Source organism: Phoca vitulina, unplaced genomic scaffold (genome assembly GCF_004348235.1).
Source record: "Phoca vitulina isolate PV1807 unplaced genomic scaffold, GSC_HSeal_1.0 scaffold11, whole genome shotgun sequence".
Classification (NCBI taxonomy): Eukaryota; Metazoa; Chordata; class Mammalia; order Carnivora; family Phocidae; genus Phoca; species Phoca vitulina.
Genome location: NW_022589714.1, coordinates 40735851 through 40759884, shown reverse-complemented (window position 1 = coordinate 40759884; position 24034 = coordinate 40735851). Strand labels below are relative to the sequence as shown.

Below are 24034 nucleotides of genomic sequence, written 5' to 3'. Positions count from 1 at the left end.
GAGCCCACACTTGGCCCAGCTGTGGAAAAGGAACCAGCTCTATCTCATATGTACCTCAATTCCATGTCTGAGGGCAGGAACCAAAAACACTGAGAACCCACTCAAAGCAGGAGAGGGGAATGGAGGTAACAGGATCAGAACAGTCACTGGCTGACTGGCTGGCCACCCATTCTGTCCAGGTAAGAAGGGATAAGGAGATTGCAAAATGGGTAAGAAAATCCTCTCACCTATCAGCTCAAGGCCATAATCCTGGGCCTCTGCTTCCCTAAGCTTTGTTCTATTTTCACTCCTCTTTCCTAGGAGCAGTCCCCATTGGCTGCAAGGGTTTAGTGGGGACTTAACGCCGGTTCTCCGGCATCTCCTGGATTTGGCCGTGGGCTTGCGCAGCCCCCCATTACCTTCGTCCCTCTGCTCACCACCTCCTGACATTTCCCTGCGCTGTCTGATTCATCAGACCCCCTTTGCTCAGCTTGGGAGGACTCTGGCCTGTGAGCGAGGAGGGCCCAGTGTTAGAAAGCCAAGCCGCCCTGGGGCAGGGGCCGCGGGGAGCAGGATCCATCCACCTCGGGCGCCGGCCCCGCGCAGGCCTGGGAGATGGGCAATGTGATGGACGGGAAGTCGGTGGAGGAGCTGAGCAGCACCGAGTGCCACCAGTGGTACAAGAAGTTCATGACCGAGTGCCCCTCTGGCCAGCTCACCCTCTACGAGTTTCGTCAGTTCTTCGGCCTCAAGAACCTGAGCCCGTCCGCCAGCCAGTATGTGGAGCAGATGTTTGAGACTTTTGACTTCAACAAAGTGAGCGGAGGCCTGGGTGGGGGGCGCTGGAGGCCCGGGCAGTGCAGGGCTGGGGGGCACAGGTGCCGGAACATGGCGTCTGCCACAGGAGGGGGTGTGCTTCTCTGTGTATCCGGGGCTACGTTAGGGAGTCAACGGATCTCATGTTCATTGAGCACCTACTGTGAGTCAGGCACTGGGGGTTCAGGAACAAAGCAGGCCCCATCTGCGCCCTCACCTTCCAGGGGAAGACAGAGGGGTCCATAGGTTAGTGTGCCCACAGACCCAATCTAATGGCTTCCTCTGCCTCGTCCACACACACGTCTCGGTTTACTCCAAGAACAAGTGTGAACACTTAGCAGACAGTCGCTGAGCACCTACTAAGTTCTGGGTGCTATGCCTGGAGCTTTTGCCCAGGCCCTTAGAGGCTCCCAGGGTACAGGAGGAGAGGGAGTGGAGAGGAGAGAGCAGGATGATAAGCCTCTGGCCCCGGCTGGCCTGGCTCAGGCAGGCCCATGTTACGTGGGTCGTCCCTGATGCTCTGTGGTCACCCGTGATGCTCTGGGGACAGGCCAGGCTGCCTGGTCGCTGGGACCTCCGGGCTACTCCTGACTCCAAAGTGCCCAATGACCTCAGCTCACCTTCTCTCAAGTGGGTCTGAATGAAGGTCTGCATGGTGGTCAGATGGTACTCTCCCTGAGTCATCACTGGGACACGGGGTGAGGACTTCCTGATCAGCTAGAGGGGTACTGGGGCAGGGGCTGGGCACAGTGAGTTAGGGCCCTTAGTTTTCATCAGCTGGGTGGCCGTGCACCCAGCATTCCCCCCCCCACCATCCTCAGCTCAGTACCCGCATCTGCCATGGATGTTGAGAGCATGAGTCAAGATGTTTGTTGGTTTCAAGAGCAAATCTTCCATTTATTTGGAGCAATTCAGTCAAGATACAGTGGCAGAAGGACCCAAATCTACAAACCTGTCTCCCCACCCCACTGGGCCCCACTCAGGATGTGATGATGCTCTACCATGCATCCACTTCAAGCTGGGGACAGGCTGCCCAGAGCTTTCTCGGCCCCCTTCACTGCCCAGAGGGTCCAAACACCACTGTGGGCAGGGCTTCTAAGGACAGCTGGGGCTCAGAGGCTATTTAAAACTCACTAATATTTAGGGTCAAGGGTCCAAAGCAGATTATGGGCTTTGAGTCCCAACCTCAAGGGCAGCATTCTGGTGCCCAGTGGCTTTCCTTTTGGAGGGGGCGGGGGGTTGCTGGGGAGCAGAGTACTGGCGCCCACAGCATGGAGACCAGAAGGGATGGCATTAGCATGCTGGGCCCTCCAAGTGCTCCACAAGAAGGAATAATTCCTGAACAGCAGGGAGGAAATTAATGGTTGAGCCTCAATGCCTTATACCCAAACACGCAGCTTCTCACCTGCTAAGGAAACCCTTGGGATCAAGACACATCTCCAGAAGGACCCCCTAAAATCACATGTATGACAGCAGGGAGGGACAACCGAAAAATCCTGTATTTGCAAGCATCACCTCCACTGCCCCAAACTTCCTTGATTACACCACGCACACCTTCACCTTATGGCCTTTGTGATGCTTGGGACCCTCTTCCTCCAGAATTCTGCTTGGCTCACACCTTCCCCCAGCTACAAGTCTCTGCCCCAAATTCTCCTTCCCGCTGACACCTGCCCTGATTTCCTGGTTGAAACCTTGTTTAACTGGGGCTAGCCCCTGCCCCTGCATTTCCTGTCCTACCTTTCCCCAACCAGAGCACGTCTCCTCTTCCAAGACGTGCTGAATTACACTTAGCCACTATGTTTGTTGTCTGTCTCCCCGGCTGGAATGTGAGCTCCACGAGGACAGAGATTTTTGTCTGTCTGGTTCAGTGCTGTATCCCCAGGACCTAGAACGATGCCTGGACCACGGTAGGTGCTTAACAAGTATTTGTTATATGAGAAATCATGAGTTCTATGGGCGAATTCTGTGTTTTATAATGCACATTAATTTAAATACATAATTATTAAAATGAAGAGTATCTTTGTAACTCTAAAAGGCCTCACATACACCAACGGTGTCAATCCCCTTTGGGCAATATTGCCTTCTACCCATTGTCCCGAGCAGAGAGCAGCGCGGCAGATCGGCAGAGAGATGGGACACCGGAGCGGGAAGTTAAGCGGGGCTGTGCAAACGATGGCCCGTGGGCCCATTTTTATGAATGAAGCTTTATTAGAACACACCAAGCGCACTTGTTTGCACATCACCCAAACGGAAATATTTGCTATCCGGCCCTTTTCAGAAGACGTTGGCCAGCCCGCCCCTGAGTTAGCGGACAGTTGCATCCTGGTGGACTGTGCCGGGAGGGCAAGGTTGGGGGGTGCAGCAGCGTGATCGGGGAGTGTGCCCCAGGGGATAAGCACGTACTTTGCTTACTTCAAGGTTTTGCCTGGTCTTGGCCGTGCCCGGCACTCACACAGGTGCACACAAATCGATGTAAATCTTCAGCCCTGCCTCTGAGCGCCGGGTAGGATTTGGGCCACCTAGTTTCTAGCCAAGGCTTGCTCATTCATTGGTTATGGCGTCTAACTCCTCTCAGCTTCAGCTTTCATCTGAAAATGGGGACGAAAAATCCCCCCTCCCGGGGAGGTCGTGAGATTAAATGAGGAAAGCAAATAACACACTCAGCAGGAGGCACTAGAAAGAAGTGAGTATCGCTGTGTATCCTTACTGAATTTCACCCAAACCACAGTCTTGAAAAGCGGGCACTATCATTCCCAGTGTCCAGCTGAGGGAGCGAGGCTCAGAGAGGCTGACTTGTTCAAGGCCACATTCTCCTAAGATGTCAATTAGCTCTTTCTGGCACAAAAGCCCATACTTTTCCATTGCCCCCTTTTAGCCATTTAAAAAAAAAAAATCATGAAAGTAATTTTGTACAGCTCACTTTAAACATTTCCCACAATAGAGAGAGAGAAAAAATGAAAAACAAAAGTGTCCTCGCTCCGTGTCCTCTTGCCCAGGAGAAACCTCCTTGCTGTTTTTCTTGCTTCTCTGAGCATTGTGGCACGGGGGGCTTTGCTCTGTTCTGAGGACAACCCCGGGCAGGGGTCGGGCAAGGATCGAATGAGCTAAGGTGGATGTGAAATCCTATGAGCACAGGGAAGCACCACACAAATGTTCAGTATGATACGACACCCAGTGTGGGGTTCCAGCTCATCAAGGCCTCACCTGAGGCCTAGGGCGGGCTCAGAGCCAGATCTCAGAGGCTATCCTGCCCAGCCTCTGCCACATCTTTAATGACAGTGCTCCAGCCTCTGCTTGTATGCTTTCAGTGACAGGCAGCTCATTACTGCACGAGGCTGGCCCATCCAACCAGCGGCAAATCTGCCCATTAGAGGTCTTCCTTCTGACCCCAAATGTGCCTCTGGGTAACTTCCCAGTTCCGGAGCCAGGGTTGTGAGTAAGTGGAGGAACAGGGGCTGGACTCCAAGTTCACACGCTCTGAGTGCAGGGCTCCTTTAGAGTGCTCAGCTTTTCTGCAAAACACAGGCTTCCCTCCTCCAGCCTCACTCAGCTTGGGGGCGAGATGGGCAGAGGCAGGCCTATGTTCCCCACTTCCCTGACCCCACTGGTGGGGCTGGCAGGGGCGGACAGCGGGTCAGCCTGTGAAATTTGGGGGACCCTGGAGAAATACCCCCTAAGCATGTCTTGTGCCACCCTCTCGCATGGTCAATCCCTCCCAGACTCAAGAGGCCATCACCTTTCCCAGGAAGCTCCCCTGAGCCTCTCCTCTGGCCTCTGTCCTGGCAGAGTTGTGTGATCTTGTTCTGTGATTCCATAATGTCCTGTCCAGACGTGCTGTCACTGCATTACATCGTGTTGGCATACTGATCTCTCTCTCTCTTTTTTTTAAAGATTTTTATTTTATTTATTTGACAGAGAGAGACAGAGCCCAAGTAGGCAGAGCTGCAGGCAGAGGGAGAGGGAAAAGCAGGCTCCCCGCTGAGCAGGGAGTCCGATGCAGGGCTCAATCCCAGGACCCCGGGATCATGATCTGAGCTGAAGGCAGACGCCTAACGACTGAGCCACCCAGGCGCCCTAGTGATCTCTTTATAGAAACGATCATAGTAAGTGTAGTAACAGTAAGAGTTAACATTTCCTCAGTGTTTACTAGATGTCAGGCAGTGTTGAGTACTTTAGATACATAAACTCGCTTAATCCCACCACAATCCCACAGAGGTAGGTACTACTATGACTGTTATAGATGAGGAAATCGAGGGCCAGAGACATTGAGTCCTTTGTCCCAGATCCCACAGCTTTGAGAAGGTGAAGGCAGGATTCAACCCTGCACCCCAGCAGGGTGCATCAGGACGGGGCTCATATCTTACTGAGTTCTGAAGCCTCTGTCTATCCCCGACCGAAGAAGGTGCTCAGTAAAGTTCGAAGAATAACGGGAAGAATAAGACAGGTGTTCCTTCCTCCCTTTCTACCCCCTGCCCTCTCCCCAGCTCGAAAAACCACGCCTTTCCCCAGGGGTTCCGTTCCTCTTCCTCCACCTACACACACCTTCTTGCAACTGGAAGGGCTCCAGCTGGAGAATCACATGGGAGAAGCCAGTGACCGTTAGCACCAAAATGCCAGTGAAGAGAGAGCACACCCTGGGGGGGTGGGTTTACCAGAGATGCTGGCAGCCTCTGGGGCAGGCCAGGCGGGCTGCCTGGAGGCGGGGACAGATGCGGAGGGACCCCGGCAGGAAGAGCGCGGGGCGCGGCTCAGCCTCTCCTGGGGCCTCTGGGGAGCGGGCTCAAGGCGGCTGCGCCTCTCGCCCAGGACGGCTACATCGATTTCATGGAGTACGTGGCTGCGCTCAGCCTGGTCCTCAAAGGGAAGGTGGAACAGAAGCTGCGCTGGTATTTCAAGCTCTACGACGTCGATGGCAATGGATGCATCGACCGCGACGAGCTGCTCACCATCATCCGGGTAACTCCAGGTGCCGAGGGCCGGGCCGGGGCGGGGGCGGCGGCGCAGGCGGACCCGGAGCTGACAGCCCGAGGGCGGGCGGGGTGGCTCCTCAGCCGGCAGAACTGCAGTGTCAGAAGGGGACACGATTGGGACTGCGGGTCCGGCGCGGGGTGGGGGTGGGGGGCAGCTACGTGACCCAGGCCACGGGCCGTCCACTCTCTGGGCCTCTGTTTTTCCGTCTGTACCGAGACAAGCTCTTAAACCTCAGCGCGGCCTCTAGTGCCCAGTCTGTTGTTTGGGCACCACTGAGGCCGAGCTAGGATGGGTCCTTCCCTTCTTCTCCCCAGGCCATCCGGGCCATTAACCCCTGCAGCGACTCGACCATGAGTGCGGAAGAGTTCACCAATACAGTGTTCTCCAAGATTGATGTCAATGGGGACGGTGAGGAGGGCGGGATGGGGGCCGCCAGGGAGAGGGGCGGGGGCGGGGGGGGGGGCAGGTAAAGAGGGGCCTCTGCTGGCCACATTCTCCATCTGCCCCTGCCCCAGCCACAAGAGTTGGATTTCAGGGACCCCTGGACCAGACTTTGGGCTCCGGCTCCTTTGGCTGCTCCCCCCACAGCCTCACTTTCCCCAGCGCTGGCTCTGTCCCCTTTGCAAGACTCTGGCTCTGGGCCCCAGTACAATGCTCCCGGGGAGACGGGGGCACCCTCCTCCCCCTGACTCCCTTTCTCTCTGTCCCAGGGGAACTCTCCCTGGAGGAGTTCATCGAGGGCGTCCAGAAGGACCAGATGCTCCTGGACACGCTGACACGGAGCCTGGACCTCACCCGCATCGTGCGCAGGCTCCAGAGCAGCGAGCAAGAGGAGGAGGGCGGGGAGGGGGCCGGCGGCAGGGAGACTGAGGCAGCCAGCTGAGCCCCCCCGGGCTGCTTCTGCACTGGGGAGGGGATGTGTGTTGGTGCCTGGGGTCCTCATTGTAATACTAGATGCAGTCTACTGAACTCAAAGGCTCAGCTCGCCTCTTTGGGGTGCAGGGCCGGGGCAGAAGGGCAGGGGTGGGAGTACGGAGGATGGTTCCTGAACCCTGTGCATGACTCAGCACGTGGTGACTGCCTCCTGCTGGGGGGCCCTGAGAGCCCTCCCCCAGCTTTTCCCACTGAGCTGCTCCAGTCCCCCTCTTTCCCAGTCCAGGGAGCTCTGCCGCAGGGCTGGGCTTTCCCGGACGCCGATGGAATCCTACAGCTCAGGAGCTGCCATCACACACCCAACCTCCACCCCAGCATGACGAGCCTACTTGTGTGGTGCGTTGATTTGTTCCTCCCTCCCAGAAGCATTTATTGCACACCTCCTTCATATGAACGCAGGATATTGGACACGCCAAGAAGAGGATAGATCTCATCCCTAAGGAACTAACCGGCTAAGCATCATTATAATAAAATATGGGAAGAGAAGCTATGGTACTATAGAAAGTCCTCATTTATCCCGAGGAGATCCGTCTTCAGTTGAAGTGACGGCATAGCACCCTGACTTTCCCTGCTGGCCCTGCAGTGGCCTGTGGCGCCCTGGGGTTTCCCACAGCTCTGCGACTCATTGCGTGTGGCAAGTGTCCTGACGATCCATCCCTGGTCTAACCTAAATCCCTCTTGCTGCGTGACACCTGACACCGGTTGGGAAGTGGGCCAGGCTGTTACAGGCGGGCCCCATTCCCATTCTTTGCACACGCCAGCTTTAGGAAGACCCGTCTGAGAACCTGGGGAGAGACACAGGCTGGAGCAGTTGTGCTCATTTTTGCAAAGATGCTTCTTCTTCTGGGCTTTGAGTCTTCACTTCAGCTGGGTGTGGGGAAAGGACAAGGAGTGAATAAAAATATAAGGGGAGGAGAGAGAAAACAAGGGGCAAGAGGAATGAAGCCCCCACCCTGGGGGGGGGGCGGGGAAGAGAGGGTCCTACAGATCACCGGGACCACCCCAGCCTGGGAAGTCAGCCAGGGCCTATGCACAGACCTGCCAGGAAGGTGGAGATCAATGCCAGGGCAGCCTGGGACAAAAGGGAATTGACATTTCTGCGCCTTCTCTTGGGGGCTGCCTCTTGGGAAATCCTGAAGGTGGGAGGTGGGAGGGTATTTGAACAGAGTTAGGACATTTCCCCATTGTCAAGCACACACCACCTTCCTGACTTGGGGGCAGATCTGTGTCTCACCTGGGTTACTAGTCTTTTTTTTTTTTTTTTTTTTTTTTTAAGATTTTATTTATTTATTCGACAGAGAGAGAGAGAGCGAGAGCAGGAACACAAGCAGGGGGAGTGGGAGAGGGAGAAGCAGGCTTCCCGCCGAGCAGGGAGCCCGATGTGGGACTCGATCCCAGGACCCCGGGATCATGACCTGAGCCGAAGGCAGACGCTTAACGACTGAGCCACCCAGGCGCCCCTCACCTGGATTACTAGTCTTTTTAAATCGACCGTTTTTTACCTAAAATTTATTTCTAAAGGAAACTTTAGATGAATATCATGCCTGTGAAATTGCAGTTCAGTAGGTGAGTTTTCTTTTTCATCCATCAACGTAAAGACATCTCTTCGAACGACTCCCTTTATTTAAATCTAGTTTGTACACTGGGGCTGCACATAGAGTTTGTATGACAAAATAATTCCACATCTAAAAAAATAATAATCAGAAAACCCCCTGCTTTCTCCAACTTGCTCAGTGTGCAGGGAAAATAACTGAGGTTAGGAAGAGAGAAATGGCCACCTTGGGTCACTTGGCAGCTGGAGGCAAAGCCGGGCCTCGAACCAATTCTCCCCGGAGACAGAGGTTTCCCCATCCTTCAAGGAGACTCCTCTGGCTTGTGGCTGGGAATCGGGCAGGTCCATGGGGGGGCGGGGGGGCGGTGGAGAGGCCGGTGTGGGATGAGGGGTAGGGAGGGGGAGAGGAGGGTTGTGTGGGGGTGTGGGTTGGCAGCAGGGGCTGGGGGAGCAGCATCAGGGCAGAGCTGAAGCAGCTCCTTTAAGCACAGCCAAGGGCCGGAAGACCAGAGCTTTACTGGCTGCAATTTTCCCTTGCGGACACCCCTGGTGAAGACAAGTTGGGGAGGGGGAGGCAAGACTCCTCCCCATGAACTCTTCAGGATCCTGGGAGGATGTAATTATGATCACACTCACACCCCAACTTCTATTTTTTCTTCAGACTCGACACCTTCCAGCCCCTGGCCTTCACAGTGTGTGGACAGTCTCATTGCTAATTTGGTCTATGGGACCCCCCCAGTCCCTCAGTATTCCCCTGCTTCCAGCTAAGAACCAGGTAGGAAACTGTGGGTGCCCCACAACCACCCAGCCGAAGCATACTTTTCTCAGAAGGAGCTGAAAGGAGAGAGGAAGCCAGTTCCCTTCACCACCCCAGTAAATCCTCCCAGTGGACTGGGTCCTGTTGGCCACTCGAGACCGACAGCCCCGATCCACCCCCCTCAGCCCCAACCCCTTTCATAGGGGGTGCCAGAGAAGAGTGGGCACAAGCAGGCTGAGCCAGGGACCCTCTCACTATTCTGGAAACCTGGAGAGCCTGGAGTCTTGGAGGGGCCTGTGGACTCGAACTGGGCTCCCAGGACCCCAGACCCCTCAGAACATGGCACTTTTCCGCCTCTGCTGAGAGATCCAGCCACAGGGATTCACGTCCATCTGCAACATCTTCATCACCCACTTGTCACGGCGGGCACCTTCGATGAGCTCATTCAGAGACAGCTGGCCTGAGCAAGGGGTAGGAGCGATGGTCACGTGGGAGCATGAAGACATGGGGCTGGGGGCAAGAGGAGAGGCCTCCTCTCCCAGGGGACATCCTCTTAGACAAGCCTACACCTCTTACACAAAGGAATCTGCAGTCCCGGGGCCCAAGCCTGGGGGCTGGTCAATTCTCCCTGTTCTCCAGGAGTCTCCTGGAGGCTTCAAGAGTTTCTTAAAGGGACTTGCTTTGTAAATGAATTTAAGTTTACTTTGGCCCATGGTACCTTCAAAATGTTCCTGAGGGCTCTTCTGGGTGTGTTCTCAGCCAGCTCCCTCCCTCCGCAGCCTTGGGGCTGCTGCGCCAAGCTACAGGACAGAAGGCCTCAGTAGCCTGAATGGGGGCCTACCCTATGCCCGTCTCTCCAATACCTCACCCCATTGATTCCTTGGAATTACTATTATCCCTTTTTCCAGATGAGGAAACTGAGTCCAGGCGGAGCGGTGAAACGGTCTGCCTGACTCTAACGCTCCTACTCTTTCACTGCGCTTGCCCTCGGCAGCTCCAGTGGGAGCTTAATTCGCTCTGGCTAACATCACGTGCCAGCGACACCCTGGTTAGGTTATGTCCTCCTCTCCGCCCCCAGCACCCAGCTGAGGGGAACAGTGGCTGGGAGATGGAGGGCCTGGGGGTGCTGTGGAGTGGGCCGCCCCCCATCGCTGCCCCCCATTACCATCTCCATTCTCATCCACCAGAAGGAAGATCCTGTCCACCACCTCCTCGGGTGTGAGCAGCTGTCCGTGCTGCTCAGAGTCCACCTCCATCCTGCAGGCTTTCTTCAGCTTGTAGATCGCCTGTGGGATAAAACCCGAGCGACGGCCCTCAGCGAGAGCTTGCGTGCTCCCTCCCTCCTCCCGCTGCCAGGACCCCAGGCCCTCAGCCCTGCGTCCCCAGCACTGCCCCCCCTCGCAAGCTGGTGCGTCTTAGGACCACAGGACCCAGACCCTAATAAAAAGTGACCCGTCCTAAGGCTGTTCTCTCAGGGTCCAACTGCATGTCAGACCTCACAGGCCACCCCACCCTGATGCTAGCTAGTGGCTTTTCCCCTGTGAGCGTCAGAGTGAGCCCCAAACCCTTCAGTGAGGGAGGTACCCGGCTCTGTGGTGGTCTCAACTCCACTTTACGCAGGGAGAGATGGAGATCCAGAGAGGAGAGCATGAAGTGTACTTATGGGCGTATGTGTAACATTGGATGATGGGAGATACTGGGGTTTGGACTGGAGGGAAAAACAGGTTTCTCCTTTGCCCTGTGTCCCCTCCCTGTGAGGCACTGTTGGTGAAGGGCAGTGGGGAAGAGACAGAGAACTGTGAGGGTTTTCCTTAGTTTCTCGACGGGGCGCTCTGCGGACAGAGGCCTCTCTTGTCAATCCCAGGGCCTCACGGCCTAGTGCGGTGCCTGGGACACGGTGGGCCCCACTGACAGGGTCTGGGAGCCCTGGAGCTACAGCCAGCCCTGGCAGCCCCTTGGATGGATAAACTTGGGCAGACCACAGAACTGCCCCGAGGCGACTTCTTTATCTGTGACCTGGGTGGACAACCCCCACTTGGGAGTACAGTTCTGGGGAGGAACAGGCTGACGCGGGTCAGGTGTCAGTCCGAGCTATACTAGGGACGTTTTCCTCCTTGCTCATTCTTGCTAATCGTCTATCAGCGTGGTTAGTCCTGCAAAGAACCAGCTTTCAGTTTTGTCGACTTTTCTTCTCTGTGCGCTTGTTTTCTACTTCATTAATTTCTGCTCTTTAGTATTTCCCTTCTTCTACTCTCTGGGTTTAACTTACTCTTCTTTTTTTTTTTTTTTTTTAAGATTTTATTTATTCATTTGTCAGAGAGAGAGAGAGCACAAGCAGGGGGAGGGGCGGGGAGAGGGGAGGGGCGGGGAGAGGGGAGAAGCAGACTCCCCACTGAGCAGGGAGCCAGACTCGGGGCTGGATCCCAGCACCCCACGATCATGACCTGAGCCCAAGGCAGGCGCTTAACCGCTTAACGACTGAGCCCCTAGGCGCCCCTTTTTTTTTCTAATTTCTTGAGATGACTTGTAAGATCATTGATCTTCAGTCTCTCATTTTCTAGCATATACATTTTAGGGCTAAAAAGCCTCTGCCAGCCCAGCGTTGGCTACATTCCCCCGTTTTGTTATGTTACGCGTGCATTAATATCCAGTTCAAAATACTTGGTGCGCCTATGTGTGTGGTATAATTTCTATGATGTCTGGAATATTTAGGAGTGTGTTGCCTTATTTCCAAACCGATGGGGATTTTTTAGGTATCTTTTTGTAATCACTTTCTAGCCTAATTCTGACTGGGGTCGGAAAGAACCCTCTGAATGATTCCAATGCCGCCCCCAGCCGCAGGGGCCCCCCCCCGGCAGCCGCTCACCCCCACGATGTCCAACAGCTCCAGGCGGTCGATGCAGCCGTTGCGGTCCTTGTCGTAGATCTTGAAGGTCCACTTGAGCTTGTGCTCCAGGTTGCCCCTCAGCACGAGGTTCAGAGCTGCCACATACTCCAGGAAGTCGATGGTGTTGTCCTGCGGTGGGGACGCGAGCTGTGAGGCCCGCCCCGCCTTCCCCGGGGCGCAGAGGCCGGCGGATTCTGGCCCATCCATCCCTGCACGCCCAGGGCTTCCCCTCCGGCCATCCTCGTGGCCTCTACAGCTTCTCTCATGGCTGGGCTCCAGCCCAGCATCCTTACCCAGTCTGGGATCATCCCATCCTACCTGCCCTTCCAGGCCCAGCTCAAGGATCGCCTCCTCCAGGAAGCCTTCCTTCTCCAACCACTTCAGCTTACAGTGGTCTCTCTCGCTCCCTCTCCTAGCATTCAGGGCCCCTCTACTCTGTTCTGTGCAGTTTGGGTCTTACTCTGGTGGCCTTGCTTAGCCGTTCCGTGCCTATGTCTCATTCTCTACCTGTATCATATGCTCCCCGAGAAACGAGGGGCTTCCACTGCCTTTGTCTCTCCTTTGTGCTTCGCACAGCGCTGCTGCTGTGTGTCAGGTCTCATAAATATGTATGAATCCATGAATCCGTGATTGACTTCATTTGAATTTGGCACTAAGGCAGTTCTGGAAGATTGGAAAGCCGCGCTCACACTAAAAATGTCCTTTGCCCTCTCATTCACTCTGAGCCCGAGGGAAGGCAGACAGGCCGTGGCTCCAGCCCGGCTCACGGCTCACGTCTAGGCTCAGGTGGGCATCACCTTCCCCGCAGGACAGGCCTCCTCCACCCCCACCCAGGAAGGGGCAGGGGAGACCGAACTCAGGGGCTAACCGCCCAGGGGGAGGAGGGAGGCGCAGTCCGCCTCCGTGGTGACTCTGACCAAGTAACCAGAATGTGACGGCAATGATCCAAAAGCAGTACACGAGAGGCAGAGGGAGCGCTTGCTTCTTGTCCTTCCACACCAGTTGAGTTGGAGGTGAGAGGCTGCTGGTGGTGTCTGCAGTGGGCTGGTCAGGCTGAGCCTCACAAGGAGCTCCCAATTCTAGGAGCTCCTGCTTCTGAGGGCGGGGACCTCAGCTCTCCAAAGCCAGAACCCGAGCCATCACTCTCCCCAGAGTGGCTGTCATGCATGGGGCTTTGTAACCGGAAATGACATTGCAGGCCCAGAGCATCTCTGGCCCATTGGGTCATGCTGCTCGGGAGTCCCACCCCCAGATCAAGGGCTGGTGAGCAAGGTGAGAGCCACGGAACAGGACAGACAATGAAGCAAATAGCAAAAAGCCTATGGACGAACCAAGAAGGAAACAAACCAAGCCCACCTCAACACCCAAAGTGTCTTATTCAACACCTTTTATGTGATCACTTCTGGTCCTCCACACCCCGCACCATGTATTCATCTAATTGAGGTCAGACTGTGGCTATGGTTTTATCTCCTGGATTTTTATCTTAGAATGCCCCATGTCTTTAAAATTATTTGAAATCATTTTATTTTTTTGAGGGGGTACTCTGCAGTCCTTCTTGCTGAACATGGTTTTAATATTTTACGTTACACAGGGAACATCTTTATGTATAGATATGTTTTCTTATATCTCTGGTAATTTTTTTAGGGTAGGTTCTTAGCAATGGTTGTTTTTTTTCTCTCTCTTTTTTCCCTAGTCTTTAATGCACTGTGTAAGTCTACCGTTCTGAGAAATTTTGTCACATGTGTAGATGGGAGTAAATCTCAATGCAAGGACATTCTCTTGTGTTAATAGTCACATCCCTCTTCTGACCATAACCCTCAGCAGCCACTGATCTGTTCTCCACTTGGAGAATGGTATACACATGGGATCGCACAGTGTGTAGCTTTAAGATAGGCTGGTTTCACTCAGCACGATGCCCTGGAGACCCATCCAAGCTGCTGAATGTATCAACACTTCCTTCCTTGCTATTGCTGAGTGGTCCTCCACTGCACGAATAGCCCCTCGCTGTTCTCACTCACTGAAGTTTATCTGGCTTGTTTCCAACCACCCTCCCCGAGCTTTACTGAGATATAATTGCAGACTAGCCTTTTAAAGAACATTGTGTGAGTTTAAGGTGTACAATGTGATGATTGGTTGGTTGTTCTTTAAAAGGCTATTTTCATTAGTAATTGTTTATTAAGCTTACTAAAAATCAATCTTATGTTTCTTTTTTAACAAGAGTAGAAAAATGTATGCTAAATGGTTGGTAGGAACCATCTATGTCACATATGCCATCTCCCTTGGGTTTGTTATACCCACTTTATGGATGAGGAAGCTGAGGCTCAGAGGTTAAATAAGTTGCCCAAGGAAAACCCACCCAGGAAGTGGCAGAGCCTTTCAAGCTACATGTCTTCTCTAGTTCAAGTTGGAGAACTTTCCTTCTCCTCTCAAGGTCTATTACTGTCTGAAAAATGAGCTTCGTATCTAGCACCACAGAGAGAAAAACAAAAAAACAAAACCACTGACAAATCCTTACTCTCCAGACCTATAGATTCTCCCACATTCTTTGTCTAGAACATTCTGTTCTCACAACATCCTCCCTCAGCATGATACGGTCACCACAATGAGCCCTTGCCTCCCAAGAGGCACACTGTAGAGTAGCCCTTCCTGAGGAGTGACCTCACCTGTAAGGTTGTTCAACCCCAGGACGAGTCCTGGAAGCTCCCAGCTGGGACTAATCTCATCCTCTGTGCCCGGCCCTCATCAGCTTCAATTACCCACAGGGGCAACGGGAAGATGATGGAAATGCTTCTGTCAACTCAAGAGCAGGAGTGGAAGTGACAGGCGTGGGATCTGCTCTGTTGGATTATCTGCCCCATTTCTCTCTGAATTGGCTGCGTTTCTGCACCAGCCCTGACCCTACCTCAGGTTACATAAGGATCCCAGACGACATTTGATTTCACCCTCCCTTTTCTTCCATCCCAGTGCATCACAGGGCAACCGCTGGAGAGAAGAGTGTTAGAAGGGAGAGGACTGGCAGAGACGGGCACTCCGACCTCCTCGCCTCCTCCAAACCCCCATTCCTATCCCTCCAGAATTGACGTGTGGCTAGATCTATGACCTCTTGATCTTATTTGCCTCAGAAAGTTCAGACCAGCTGCCCAGAAATGAGATTCACTAATGTAAGGATTGTGCCGACGTGGGGAGTGGAGATGGGTGTGGGTTTGGAGAGAGAAACTAAGTGGGCAAAGGAAAGGAGGAGGGGCTCAGTCCCCAAAAGAGGAACTTAACACACCTCTAGGAAAGCTCTTCCTTCGTAGTAGAATTCCAATTAATAAACAAAGAAGGGATGGTAGAATTAGAAAATTATCAATGGATGTCAAACCTAGCAAATGAAAATCTGAGGAGCAAGAGGATATTTACTTAGTCTCAAAGTATCTCCCCATAAGATGCTTGTTAATTACAAAGGAAAAATGGTAGCTTTACAGTAAGTGGAGGAAACCGGCAGACACCATGGAACCAAGTGATGGAAGTTAACGACTCAGCAATGGGACAGACCAACATGATGTGCCCCCGACAGGAGGCCCTGAGAAGGACATGACATCACCTCTGGGGCATCTGTGCCAGAAACGGAAAACCTGAAAACTAATCACAAAGCTACACTGAACAAACCCAAACTGTGAGACGTTCCACAAAATTAATTGGCCTGCAATCTTCAAAAATGTCAGGGTCAAATAAGACAGAGAAAAGCTGAGATTAAAGATTCCGAATTAAAGGCTAAAAAGACAGGACAAGTAAATGCAATGTGTGATCAGACCAAAAAAAGAAAGAAAGAAAGGAAAGCAAGCAAGCAAGCTATAAAGAACACATTACATGTCAATTTGACAAAACTTGAATATGGATTAGGTAATGGAATTGGGTCAGTGTTGAATTTCCTGATTTTTGTTAAAAAGGTTTATTTATTTATTCGCGAGAGAGAGCATGAGCAGAGGGAGAGGGAGAGAGAAACTGAAGCAGCTCCCAGCATGGAGCCTGACACAGGGCTCGATCTCATAACCCTGAGATCACAACCTGAGCAGAAACCAAGAGTTGGATGCTTAACTGACTGCACCACCCAGGTGCCCCTGAATTTCCTGACTTTGATCTTTGTATCAGGTTATTTAAGAGAACCTCCTTGTTCTTAGGAAAAACACACTGAAATACATGGTGGTAAAAGGGCATGACGTCTCCAACTTTCTCCAAAAGAGGGGGACACACACACACAGCAAATGAGGGAAAATGTAAACAACTGGATAAAGTGTACATGGGAGTCACTTATATTATTCTTTCAACTTGGTATAAGTTTGAAATCCTATCAAAATAAAAGTTATAGGGGCACCTGCGTGGCTCAGTCAGTTAAGTGCCTTCGGCTCAGGTCATGATCTCAGGGTCCTGGGATCGAGCCCCAAGTCAGGCTGCCAGCTCAGCTGTGAGTCTGCTTCTCCCTCTGCCTGCCCCTCCCCCTGCTTGTGCTCTCTCTCTGTCTCTAAGATAAATCAATAAAATCTTTTTAAAAAGTTATGAAGAAAGGAAGAAAGCAGTCGATGCCTATCACGTGCTAATTTGTAAGAAGAGATGAGGGAGGTATAAGGGCTTCAGCTATATCATGCCCAGTAGCCTGACAATCCCTTTGGGATCTTGAGTTGTTATCATACTGAATTTTTAGACGAATATGGGGAAGACTGATATATTTATGATAGTAAGCCTTGTCACGTATGACATGTTTTGTGAAAAATCATTTTCTCTTTCTCAAAAACAAAACAAAACAACAAAACCAGAAACAAACTGCCTTCTCAGCAGGCACACTTGACTGGGAGTCAGGACCCTTCAGTATGTGATCTTGGCCATTCAGTTCACTTCCTTTTGTCCTGGTTGTTTCGTCATTTCATTTGGGTAATGAAGTGGGCTGCGGTGGGCTTGGAGAAGGAGCTTGGAGAAGTCTGAAGCTCAGTCTGTGCCCTTTGAGGGAGTTCATACGGTTCATCTCCAGGGAGGTTTCTGCTGCCCTGAGGACGCTGACCCCACCCTCCCATCCCCCCTGACAGGTGCTGAGGAGATGTGCACTGACTGGTACTCAGGCCAAGGTCAGCCCTGAAGGGCATTCCCAGTGATTCAGCCTAGAGAGTGAAGCTCTCCACGCATGGAGAAGTGGGGTATAGAGGCTTTCTCCAGATCAGTTATCTAGGCCCAACACCCTCCCCTCAATTTGGGGGGCGGAAATAGTACTTGAGGCAAATCTAATGATCTGAAGGATCATGGAGGCACTGGATGGACGACCTTAAAGAATGAAGGGGTTTCCATTTCTAAATTCAATCTCCAGGTTCGCACTTAACAAAATACAGCATCTTCTCAGCTGCAGGTGTCATTGGAGGGCTTAAAGAGATCCTGTGCTTGAATGATTTCATGGAATCTTCCATGACTAGGAGACTTGCAAGGGACGTTTGCATCATCCGTCCAGTTGCCCCATCAGCACAGGAGGCCCCTCCAGCGTGTGGGTGGGAAGACTGGTCTCAACTCCAAGGACCCCAACGAGGGGGAGCTCAGCCCTTTGGGACAGCTCTTTAGCTCCTTATCTTTAGAGTGACAGGGGCTCTGGTGGGTGTGAAAAACCAAGCCCTTAGGCTGTAGAGCCTTGGCCAAAAATACACAGACTGCGGACTGACCTGTGTGCCCTTCTGGCCAGCCTACCTTCAGCTCTCAGCAGGAGGAGAGGCAGAGTCAGGAAGAGCAGAGAGACGGAGGGAGAGAAGGTGAGACAGAGAGGAGGGAAGGAAAGATGGGAAGGGACAGGATGATGGGAAGAGAGAAGAGTGTGGGCGAAAGAGAGAGACAGAAAAGGGGAGCAGGGAATGGAGAGAAGAAAGCAGGAGGACTGGGGATGGGGAGCTCCCTCCCACCAGGGATGCTCCTTCGGCTCAATGGATGTGAGCCAGGCGGACTGGCCGCCGTCCTCCTTCGGTGCCTCCTTACCCCATTCTTGTCGAAGGCTTGGAACATGCCCTCTACATACTGGGTGGCCTCCTCGTTGCCTGTGACCTTGAAGAAGCGCTTAAACTCATGCAGGAAGAGAGAGCCGCTGGGGCACTCCACCACGAACTTCTTGTACCACTCCTGGAGCTCGGCCAAGTCCATTTCGCCGGCCGCCTCCGCCTCCTCCCAGCTGAACTGCTGCCCCATCCTGGCCTGGGGGGGATGTCAGGGAGCCAGGGTGGGTGCCGCCTCAGGGGCTGCTGCGGATCCGTGCCTTAGGCGAGGGCCCTCTTCCTGCCTCTCCTCCGCTCAGCCAGCCTCTTCATCATCTCCTGGCGACTGAACACGATGGGCCGCGTAGGGGCAGGTGGCAGGGGGGTGGCACCAGCCCAGCTCAGCACCCTAAGATCATTAGAAGATTCCTCTGGAAGGTCTGACCTCCAGGCAGCTGAGCTCCCCCAGCCTCACCCCTCCCTTCAGTCTCACCAACCACGCAACTCAGCCTCCTCGGCAGATTGGGAAGGGGGAGAAAGGCAGGACACTGACACCCCACCATCTCACACACGCTCCCCGTTCCTTTAGTTGGGCACCGCACTGCTCCAGAGAGGCCCGACTTGGAGACACAGGAGACTCTGAAGTCCAGAGAGGGGCGCAAGACCAACTCTTGGCCCACGAAATAGAACCCGCTGGCGAACTGGGGCTCACTCCTCCCCACGGCCCAGTGAGAAGCAGCAGAATCGGTGACACGAAGGTCCCCAAGCTCAGCCTCAGCAAGTCACACCCTTGAGTCTTGGAAATTTTCCATTTTCCCATTTAAAGGACAAATGCTTCCTTCCAGCACCCTTCACGCAAGACCTAGGGACAGGGCTTCTCCTACTTTCTCTCCCAAGTGTGAGTACATGAGAAGGATCTGGGAGCATGGCTTAAAATACCTCTAAGCCTCTTGCTTTTATATTAAATGACCTGCAAATTTGTTTTTGAATCAATTATATATTTGTGCTTATTTTAATGTAATATTAAAATGATACCTTCAAGAAACCAGAAGATCTGATGCACTTTTCTAGATTCTAGGAGCAGCTGTTCCAGTGAGTCTTCTAATCTCAGGGGTAACACTGCCTGTCTCCCATTGGCTGTCCGTTCCTGAATCGTTCTGTACACCTCCAGGCCTGACCCCCTCTCTCACATAACCCCCCACCTCCATATGTCCCTAATCTCTTGACGTTCTTCTAAGTTCTTGCCCTTCCTGAGGTTGGAACCCCACTTCCTGTCATCTTTGCAAGCGCTCATGGATTTTTCTCCCACATCCCATCCACATCCCTTGGGGTCAGGACAGTAGGGCTCGCTTCCCCGCTCCTACTCGTTGCCTCCACTTTTTCTCTTTTCTGCCTCAAAAACGCTAGTCCCTTTGAAGCCACGTCCGACTCAGCCCACTTGCCATCACTCACTGGCGACTTCACCACTTTGTCTCAAGGCACCAGCTTGGTGACTCCCACGTCCAGGTGGAGAGTGGATCCATCCCCCACTCCGGCCTCACAGGTCCCTGATCTCCTTCGTTCCAAAGAGCTTTTCTTCCACCCCGCCTTGGCCTCCCATTTGCTGTGGTCCCTTGGACCAGCAGCTGCAGCATCTGGGAGCTCGTTAGAAATGCTGATTCTCAGGCCCCACCTCTCCTACTGAATCCAGAACCCTGCGGATGGGCGCAGCGATCTGTGTTTGAACAAGCCCTCTGCATGCTTCCAAAGCACACTGCAGTTCGGGCCCCACTACTGTAGGCCTTGCAATCACACATTTCTGAACCCCCTCTGAGACATTCACTTCCAGCTCACTCTCTAACACCTTCACCCAATAAGGCACCAGCCTGACCTGCCGCAACCTGCTGATCTCGTTTTGTAACACCCATCACCTCGTTCATACCCTGGCTTTCCTCCTTATCCTTATCCACAGCCCAACACTCTTGCCATTTCCTTGCCATGACCTTGACCTTCGTGACCCTCTCTCCCTCTAACTACTCTGTTGGCAGAACCTGACCCCGGCTAAAGCCACTAACTGTTGGCTAACACCTCACCTGCGCCCATGAGGCACTAGTACACGCTTGTCCCTGCTGATGTCACTCTCCCCCTCCTGAGGTGACTTCTCCACAAGCTGCCTGCCCTCAGACCTTCCACTCACTCCCATGTCCAGCTGATGACCTTGTCACAAACTTCACTGCAGAGAGGAGTAGATGCATCATCACATGAGCACGTCAACTTCCCACGAGACTTCTCTGCATCTGTGCCCATGCTCTCGCCCTCTTCCTGGGTCCCTGGAGGTGGTGATCCTTCCCTTCTCCACCTGTCGGCTCCTCTGCTAGGTCTCATCTCTCCGGCTACCCAAGCACTTCACTCCCATAATTATTCCCTTTCTCTGCTGCATCCTCAGCTTATCCTTCTCTAATGGATCATTCCTGTCCGCGAACTGCCGTAATATCACCTTTATTAAAACAAAACCAAACAAAAATCCTTCTTTGACTCCACATTCAGGGTCCCATTATGGGACTTGCAATGGGTCCATACGCTTTTGCCTTCATGGGTCATAAGGTAAATATTGGGTAAATAAATATTAAATAAATGTTGAAAATATTTTATCACTCATTGGTATAAAGATGAACACAATCCAGTCCAGACTATACTTCTTTCTCATTCTTTCTTCTGATTTTGAAAGAAATGAAACATTTAAAAGAAATTAGAAATCCTGGGGGCCCCAGGCACTGTGCCTACTGCATCCCCTTGGCCCTCCAGCTACTGTCTTAATTTTGGCTCCTCTTCTAACAAAACCCCTTGTGGAAGATGCTATTTTCCAAAAATTGCACAGCAACAGATCTGGTCTCACTCATTCCTCCCATCAAAGGAAGAGTCTATTTCTCCTTCTCTTCAACCTGGATGGGACTTTGTGGCTACTCATTGGAGAGAAGAGGCAAAAGGGACACTGGGTGACTTCCATCAAAGGCGATAAGGCTTCTGCCTGGCTCTCCCTCAGGACTCACCCTTGGAGCTCAGCCCCGTATTGTGGGAAGCCCAGAGCACCTGTGGGGCTTCCGGCTGGCAGCCTGCCTCAACCACCAGGAGTGTCGGGTGAGTGACTCTGCTGATGACTCCAGCCCGTCTTCCAGCCACTGCAGCTGATACCAAATGGGGCATTGTCCCCACAGAGCCGTGACCAAGCTGTAATTCATGCGCGAAGTAAGTGTCACTGAAGCTACTAGGGCTTGGGTGTTTTTCAGGTAGCAATAGATAACCGAACATTCTCAAAACTGTTTTGCATCCTCTTCTTTCTTATTCACTCAGCTTACTCCAGTTGGATGCTCTCATCCTTGTTGCTCCATGGAGAAGTGGTCACCAATGACCTACTTTTCTTACTCAATCTGCCAACAGATTCATCCCGGTTCAACCAATGAATCCTTTCCTCAAACACTCCAGGTTTCAAGAACCCACACTCCTCTGATTTCACTCCAACCTCAGAGACCACTCATCTCCTTTGCTTGCACTTCCTCCTGTTTAACAAATCTCTTCCTGCTTGGGGCTCCCAGGCTCCTGGTCGGTACCCTTCTCACCTCCCCACAGCGCCCCCCAGGTGAGCTCATTCACCCCCACATACTACTGGTAGGCTGAGTCCTTCTTCAATCTTTTCTTTCTCTTAGATCTCAATCTACCAGTAGGCTGTTCCGTCAGCTCTGCCTCCAAACCACATTCTGAATCCAACCACTTCTCATCACCTCCATTACTGCATCTCTCGTCCAGGCCATGTCCTCACACCTGGTCCCCTACAGTAGGTCCTACCTGGTGTTTCTGCCCCCTTTCACAGTCCCTACCCAGCAGCCAGAATAATGTGTTCTGCAGCAACAACCTCATCTGTCATTCTCCCGCTGCCAACCTTCCAATGGCTTCCCATTCACACTCAGAACTAAATCCACGCTCCTTCCTAGAGCCATGACGCCTGACACAATCTAGCCCTTGCCTACTTGGTCTTCATGTTCCTCGGCCCTTGTCCCCAGACACACTAAACTCATGGGGCCTTACCATTGATTGTTCCTGCTGCCCAGACTGCTCTTCCCCTCTGGCTTCCCATGGCTGTCTTCTTGACACTCTTCCCTCCTCAGAGAGAGATTTCCCAAGCCCACCTCAAGTAGCCACTCAAGTCACTCTGACACTATCCTATTTTATTTGCTTCATCATGCTTAACTGAATCTTATTCTTTTTCCCCCCTTATTATGTCTTCTCCACCAAGTCCAAGATCCTTGAGGAGAGGACTGCATTGTATACACGGAATTCCCAGTGTCCAGAACAGTGCTTGGCACATACAAGAAACTCAAACACTTATTTAGTCACTGAGCAAAGTGCTCAGCACACAGGCGGTGCTGAATGAATGTGAGCTCTTACTCCTTAATTTGATAGAACAAGTCCCTTGATTCCTTTGAGAGTGGCTGGGTTCGCAGGTAGCTGTTGATGTGAAAAGGCAGTGGTATTTTGGAACTGGAAGAGGCCTTGAAGATCATATGGCCCAGTGATTTCTAACCTTTTCCCCATCTCCTCACACCTGAAGACATGTGCCCAGCAGCTGCTGAGGCTCCGCACCAACAGCACCTGAACTGGCTGGGTGTGAAGGGGTGTCACCCCGTCTCTTTGTGTTTATCGATATTCAAGCAACATTGAGGAGTGACTAAAGCACGGCACCCATGCTCAAGTTAAGAAACTATATGAGCGAGGGTCGCCTGGGTGGCTCAGTCGGTTAAGCATCTGCCTTCGGCTCAGGTCATGATCTCAGGGTCCTGGGATCGAGCTCCACATGGGGCTCCCTGCTTGGGGAGCCTGATTCTCCCTCTCCTCCCTGCTTGTGCTCTCTTTCTCAAATAAATAAATAAAATCTTAAAAAAAAATAAAAAACTATGAATGAAATTAACTTGATTTAGCCTCTGGTCAAGGAATCTAAAATTCAATTGGCTTCTTTCGTTTGGGTCAGTCGTCCATGACCTGCCCTTAAATACTGCTGAGCTGTTGAGGTATAAATATACCATTTTAAAGAGGATTAGGAGTCATACAGAGAAATGATAGCTGGAAGTGAGTAACAATAGCAACGATTTAAGGAGGGCAGGGTTAGGAATTGAGCAGGGATTTGCAGAGAACCCTGGGGATCGCAGGCGGTCAGCCGTAAGCCTGGTTCCAGGAGTAATGTTTGAGAGCTACAAGCCAGAGTCCGCTGAGCCCTGGACAGGCCTGGCCTGAAGGCCTACTGTAAATCACCTCCACGCCAATTGTTCTTGTGACCCAGTGGGACTCCCTTGCTGAAGCCTCAACTCTCCTGTTGCACCCTCGGACACTTAGGACCAGTGTCAGCCCTGAGACCACAGGGTTTGCACTGTATATTATGCTTCTTGCCTTTATTCATACAGATTTACACCTTTTATTCTTTAGATATTTTCCCCCTAGTCAATCTCACTTTTTATTTTTTTAAGTCAGCTCCACACTCAGTGTGGAACCCAATGTAGGGCTTGAACTCACGACTCTGAGATCAAGACCTGAGCTGAGATCAAGAGTCGGATGTTTAACTGGCTGAGCCACCCAGATGCCCCCAATCTCTTTACTTCTAAGCCTTAGGGAAATGAGTACGTTTTGCTCATATACAAGGGGAAATGAATTTGGATTTTAGGTTTGAATATTCTGCATTTAATATGTGGACATCTGAGTACTTCCTAGCCTTTCTAGGCTGTCCCTTTCTTTAACTGGAACTCACACCAGTCAGTTGCACTTTTGGTCTCAGCTTCATCTGTGAACTGGAAGGGTGATTGAGTGGGCTAGTCATAACTTGGTTTTCTCTCCTGCAAAATGGAGGTAAGAGGGGCGCCTGGGTGGCTCAGTCGTTAAGCGTCTGCCTTCAGCTCGGGTCATGATCCCAGGGTCCTGGGATTGAGCCCCACATCGGGCTCCTGCTTGGCGGGAAGCCTGCTTCTCCCTCTCCCACTCTCCCTGCTGTGTTCCCTCTCTCGCTGGGTCTCTGTCAAATAAATAAATAAAATCTTAAAAGAAAAAAAAAATGGAGGTAATAATTGTAACCACTTTATTGGGTTGTTATGAAGATTAAGTAAGATAGCGTCTGTAATGACTATGTAAAATGCTTG

General features: G+C 52.3%; 2 protein-coding genes across 2 annotated transcripts; one reads left to right on the top strand and one right to left on the bottom strand.

Annotated features, from left to right (window-relative positions):
• Window positions 1-339: 339 nt before the first annotated feature.
• On the top strand, window positions 340-6698 carry GUCA1A (guanylate cyclase activator 1A). Its single transcript, XM_032410220.1, has 4 exons — window positions 340-795; window positions 5602-5751; window positions 6081-6174; window positions 6477-6698. Exons 1-4 carry the CDS (start codon window positions 595-597, stop codon window positions 6647-6649), a joined length of 618 nt encoding a protein of 205 aa, XP_032266111.1. The 5' UTR covers window positions 340-594; the 3' UTR covers window positions 6650-6698.
• A 2642-nt stretch (window positions 6699-9340) lies between these two features.
• GUCA1B (guanylate cyclase activator 1B) lies at window positions 9341-18090 on the bottom strand. Its single transcript, XM_032410223.1, has 4 exons — window positions 17884-18090; window positions 11875-12024; window positions 10174-10294; window positions 9341-9468 (listed from the first exon to the last, which is right to left on the bottom strand). The coding sequence occupies exons 1-4, from the start codon at window positions 18088-18090 to the stop codon at window positions 9341-9343; spliced, it is 606 nt and encodes a 201-aa protein (XP_032266114.1).
• Between the last annotated feature and the right edge of the window lie 5944 nt (window positions 18091-24034).